The sequence below is a fragment of the Urocitellus parryii genome, chromosome 5, assembly GCF_045843805.1.
Source record: "Urocitellus parryii isolate mUroPar1 chromosome 5, mUroPar1.hap1, whole genome shotgun sequence".
In the NCBI taxonomy this organism is placed as follows: Eukaryota; Metazoa; Chordata; class Mammalia; order Rodentia; family Sciuridae; genus Urocitellus; species Urocitellus parryii.
This window is the reverse complement of record NC_135535.1, coordinates 81,432,107-81,437,890: the sequence shown is the minus strand read 5'-3', so window position 1 is coordinate 81,437,890 and position 5,784 is coordinate 81,432,107. Positions and strand designations below refer to the sequence as shown.

Below are 5,784 nucleotides of genomic sequence, written 5' to 3'. Positions count from 1 at the left end.
CTCCAGGAGTGCCTAGTGCCCATGTCTATGTAGATAAGGGTTTCTTTAAGGCACACACTCACAGGTGGGGCTGCTGAGACTCATGGAAAGTCACTTCCTCTGCACCGGAAATTTCCAGAGAAATTGCTTTTCTGAATGTTCTGGCAATTCAGTCACCCTGTTTTATATCCTCAACAAAACTTAGCAGCCTCAAATCTTTAAACTTTCACTAAATAAGAAGTTGATTCTTAGAAGGGTTCAAAAAGAAAATGTGCTCAGAGTTCAGTGTGTGATTGACCTGTAAACAAGAGAAATACATCCATAATACTTGAATTCTAAATACTGATTTAACCAAAATTTATAAAATAATTTTAAGTACAGGAAGAGAAGGAGTGATCTATGTGTATTTGTGCACCAGTGTGTTTATTTATGATGGTGTGTGTGCATGTGAATTGGGCAGGTGTGGTAGTGGTGTGGAGGTGTGGAGATAGTTCTTCTTTAAAGGGATTAAGTCCTGTGTTTCCTAGTAGGAAGTTAATAGGATAATGTTTAGAATTCAAAAATCAAAACATTTTAGTATAATTTTGGAAACATAAAGACCAGAATCTAAAAATGAATAAATAAATAAGGGAAAAAATAGAATGTTTGCTCCCTGGGAGCAGAATTAGGGACTGAGGCAGGAGGACTCTTGTTACTGCAAGTCTTGTGCTTGATTTGATTTTGTTTTTTCCCAAATCCCTGTGTATTTGGGACAGTTGGGGACTTCCATAATTGCACCCCAAAGAAGCCAGGGCACTCCCAGCCCTCCTCACAGCAGCCCACCCTCACTGAGAGAATCCAAAGTGGCATTCCCTGACAAACAGACTTGCACAGCTGCCACTTCCCACTGCCATGGGAGCCGTGGCCATAGGACCTCATGTCCTGCCAGCCATATGGCCGCGAAGAGGCACTAGGCTGGGTGTATGTGTATGTGTGTGTGTCCATGATTTTAGCACCTAGCATCACCTAATGTAGCCCGTGATGGCTAGAGAAGTGAAGCTCCAAGTCGGCTCTTTGTGACCTCCCTCTCCTTCTCTCCTCCCTCCCACATCCTCTCTTTCTCTCCTTCATTTCTGTCTTGTATTAAATCAGGTGAAAAAGAAGTAGCTAGAGGAAGCAAGCAGAAGCCCTGCTGGATGCCATCATTTGGAAGCAAGGTGATGAGCCATGGTCTGCGAAGCCTCCATGAAGAGCAAACATGTCCCAGCTTCCCTGGTGGAAGAGCCTCAGGCACCAGAGAACAGGCACCTGGGGTGTGCTGGGGAAGGAGAGAAAGCCACCCTCACTCCCACCACACACACACATACACACACACACACACACACACACACACACACACACCCTGGGTCTCCCTGTCCTTTGTGTTTGATATGAAATTATTACAGCACAAATATGGAAGGTTGCCCAGGGGACTCAACCTCTCTGAAATGTTTATGAGGAGGAAGGAAAATGCTTTTAAAGGGTGAAATTTTCCAATGCCTTTATGATTTTGTTATTGTCTTCTTCAGCTCAGCTATGAACATTAACAGATTTACCAACAGGTGCTAGCATATTAGGCCACCAGCAAGGAGCAAGCAAGTATTCTGATAAACATGAAAATTCTATTTATACAACAATTTTTCTAAATTGTTCTCTTCTTTTTTATTTATTGATTTTATTTTTTTAAATACATGACAGCAGAATGCATTACAATCCTTATTACACATATAGAACACAATTTTCATATCTTTGTATATAAACTATGTTCATGCCAATTCATGTCTTTATACATGCACTTTGGTTTGTTTTTTTTTTTCATTACAATTCTTATTACACATAACCGCCACAATTTTTCATATCTCTGTATATAAAGTAGGTTGACACCCAATTTGTGTCTTCATACATTTACTCTAGATGATGATGTCCATCACATTCCACCACCCCTGCTAATCCCCTGCCTCCTCTCTTTCCCTCCCTCCCCTCTTCTCTATCTAGAATTCATCTATTCCTCCCATGCTCTACCTCCGTACCCAACTCTGGGTCAGCCTCCTTATATCAGAGAAAACATTCAGCATTTGTTTTTAGGGGATTGGCCAACTTCACTTAGCATTATCTTCTCCTTACCTGCTTCTTTCACATTCCCTGATTCATTTATTCATCAATAAATGTCTATTGAAGGTTACCATTTTCCAGGCAGTGTCCAGGCAGCAGGGATGTCCTGGTGAATAAGGAAGACAAGGTTTTTGCTCCTGTGTAACTCCCCTTCCAGTAAAGGAAGACAGACATAAATAATCAATGAATGAGTGATGTGAGAGCTATGTAAAGCAGGATGGGATGGACAGTGATGGGCTGGCTGGCTGGGTCAGGGCAGGCCTCCCCAAGCAGGTGAGGTCTGAACTGAGCCAGAAGGAGGACAGCAGTCAACCTGTGAATGTCTTTCAGAGGCTCCAGACTTTAAGGTGATGAAGTGGGGAGGAGGAGGAGTGAAGGCAGCCAGTGAGCCAGGCCCAGATAATGAAGGGCCATCTTGGCCTTGGAAACAACTGTGGGTTTTATTTTAAGCAGATGGGAAGACTTGGAAATCTGTTGGTTTGCTGGTTTTTTGTTTTTAATTTATTCTTTCTTTCCTTATTTGTTTATTATATGGCATGAAAGTGAGATTGTCTGATTAGGTTTTTTTTTTTTGTTTTGGTTTTGGTTTTGTTTGTTTGTTTGTTTTAAGAAAGTTCAGTCCGGTTATTGCATGAAGCAAGGAGTCTGGTTACATTGACCAAATAATGCTATGTGCATGTATGAATATATAACAATGAAATTCACTTTTCTATATAACTATAATATACCAATTAAAATAATAAGTTAGTAGAAGGAAGATCAATAGGATATAGAAAGAGGATTGGGAGAGGGAGAAGGGAAGGAAAGAAGACAGTACTAGGGATTGAAATGGAGCAAATCATGTCATATGCAGTTATAAATATGTCAAAATGAACCCCACAATTATGTAAAACTATAATGCATTAATAAAAACAATTTTTTTTTAAAGAAAGTTCAACTTGCTCTCCCTCGTCCAGCGCTGCCGCCTCCTTCTTCTGCCACTCCTGGAGCTGCTTGTGTGCTAGTTCGGTGCGGACCTGGTACCTCTTTTGTGAAGCGGCAGCTGAGGAGACTCCGGCGCTCGCCATGGCCGACGAAAAGCCCAAGGAAGGAGTCAAGACTGAGAACAACGATCATATTAACTTGAAGGTGGCGGGGCAGGATGGTTCTGTGGTGCAGTTTAAGATTAAGAGGCATACACCACTTAGTAAACTAATGAAAGCATATTGTGAACGACAGGGTTTGTCGATGAGGCAGATCAGATTCCGATTTGACGGGCAGCCAATTAATGAAACAGACACACCTGCACAGTTGGAAATGGAGGATGAAGATACAATTGATGTGTTCCAGCAGCAGACAGGAGGTGTCTACTAAAAAGGGAACCTGCTACTTTACTCCAGAACTCTGTTCTTACAGACCAAGAATACATTCTCAATTAGAAAACTGCAATTTGGTTCCACCACATCCTGACTACTACAGTATAGTTTTCTTTATTCTTTCATTTTCCCCTTCCCCATTCCTTTATTGTACATAAAGTAACTGGTGTATGTGCACAAGCATATTGCATTTTTTTAAACTAAATGGCCAATGATATGTTTTGATTGACATCAAATGGAGATGGGATGGGGAAAAATACTGGTTCTGTGAAAATATCCCCTTTCTCCATTAGTGGCATGCTCATTCAGCTCTTATCTTTATATTCCAGTAAGTTATTTTGCTCTCACTGTTTTAACAAAAAACAAAAAAACAACAAAAAAAAAACCTGAACAACATAAAAATCCTTGCATACCTTGTTCGATTGGAGAATTTTAATGTTTTTCATTTATCATTGTAAAACCAAGGACAATTTTATAACTTTTTTGTACGTAGCTGTTACATGTAGGGCAATCTGTCTTTAAGTAGGGGTAAATTACTCTTTTTTTTTTTTTTTTTTTTAAAGAGAGAGTGAGAGAGGGGAGAGAGAGAGAGAGAGAATTTTTAATATTTATTTTTTAGTTCTCGGCGGACACAACATCTTTGTTGGTATGTGGTGCTGAGGATCGAACCCAGGCAGCACGCATGCCAGGCGAGCGCGCTACCGCTGAGCCACATCTCCAGCCCGTAAATTACTCTTAAAAAAGATTCCTAGATAGTTTTCCCTTCAAGTCAAGCGTCTTGTTGTTTAAATAAACTTCTTGTTTAAAAAAAAAAAAAAAGAAAGTTCAACTTGATGGTTTGTGAAGCAGGGAACTCAGGAGCCTGTTTGTTACATTGTCAAGTGAGAGGTGAAAGGACCTGGAGATGAGATAACAACAATGGAGATGAGGACATGGGCAATTTGTGGGTATAATTCTTCATAGAGTCGAAGGACCTGCTGATGGGAGGGATGTGGGGAGAGGGAGAACTAAGGGGCCTGGGTTTCTGGCTTGAACAACTGTGTGGATGGGGAAAGCTCTTTACTGACATAGAAAAGTCATAGAGGGATTTGTTGGGGATGAGAGTTTAGGAGAAAATAAAGCCGAGGGAAGACATGAGACCCTCAAGGGAAAAAGTAAAGGAATTCATGAATTTGTTGAGAAGGGTGATAGAGGAGAAAAGTGAGGAATTAGAAGAGCATTGGTGACTTTTAATGTGGTGCCCTCATCAGAATCTTGGGTTGAAAGTCAGATTCCAAGGAGACAGAACATCATGAGAGCAGGGACCAGGTCAGTTTCTGCTCACTGTGGTACCCCAGTTCCTGGCACTCTGCCTGGCAAGTGGTAGGTGCTCCTCAATTACTTCTCCATTGAATAAATGCAGAATGGGTCATGAGGAAGTACTGGGGCTGAGTACAAAACACTTTCAGTCAATTTGGCAAAGGAAGACTGCAGAGAAAGAGGATTTTAACTGGCAGAGATAACAGGTTATAATTTTTTATGTTAAATGTAATGGATAAGGGAGACTCGAATATTTGTAGTCAAAGAAAAGATAACTCTAGAGAGGAGAGATGAAGAAGCTGGCCCAGGAGGGGATAATTGATGGCATGAAATTCTTCCATAGGAGAAAGGAAGAGGCCATCTGTTATCTATCTCAATTGTACCAGGAAGTGGGCTGGCTTTGCATCTGTTATCTCACTCAACCATCACCATAGCCCTTTGGGGTAGAGTTGCCAGATAAAACATAGGACACATGCAATATTTGAGACATATTTATATTTTAAAAATATTCAATGTATATCTGAAATTCAAATTTAATTCAGTCTCCTACATTTTTATGTGCTATATCTGGCAACCCTGTAGATTATATGATTGCCATTTTATCTGATGGGAACTGAATATCTGAGGGAATTCAATAACATCACCCACATTGACCAAGTTCAAAGTGAGTGGCACAGTCAGGATCAGAACCCACTTTTTTCCACTCCTGACCCAAGATTTCCCATCTGCCTTGTCCTGAGGGGTTGGGGGCCAGAGCCTGCAGCCAGGGCCTCACTTGATAAGACCTTTCTTCCATTTGTGTGTATGTGATTGGCCTCCCTATGACACTTTTGGGGATGCAGAGCTGCTCAGAATCGTTTTTGTGTTCATTAAGAGAACCATTTGCGACATGATTCTTGACATACTTCCAGATGGGACATTTTGGATAACACATTGAGATTAATGACAGACTTCTGTAATCTCTAACCACTGGCTCATCTGGAGAGTGAACCTGTCAGGACAGTGTGCCACAGCACTGCTG

The 5,784-nt window shown here is 41.1% G+C and overlaps 1 protein-coding gene across 1 annotated transcript; it reads left to right on the top strand.

The window, feature by feature from the left end:
* The first annotated feature begins 3,056 nt into the window (after nt 1-3,056).
* On the top strand, nt 3,057-3,987 carry LOC144254941 (small ubiquitin-related modifier 2). Its single transcript, XM_077798956.1, has one exon. It carries the CDS (start codon nt 3,175-3,177, stop codon nt 3,460-3,462), a length of 288 nt encoding a protein of 95 aa, XP_077655082.1. The 5' UTR covers nt 3,057-3,174; the 3' UTR covers nt 3,463-3,987.
* Nucleotides 3,988-5,784: the final 1,797 nt, after the last annotated feature.

Bases quoted from the DNA above. Each gene is read 5' to 3' on its own strand.
- LOC144254941 (XM_077798956.1), top strand. From the start codon at position 3,175: ATGGCCGACGAAAAGCCCAAGGAAGGAGTCAAGACTGAGAACAACGAT.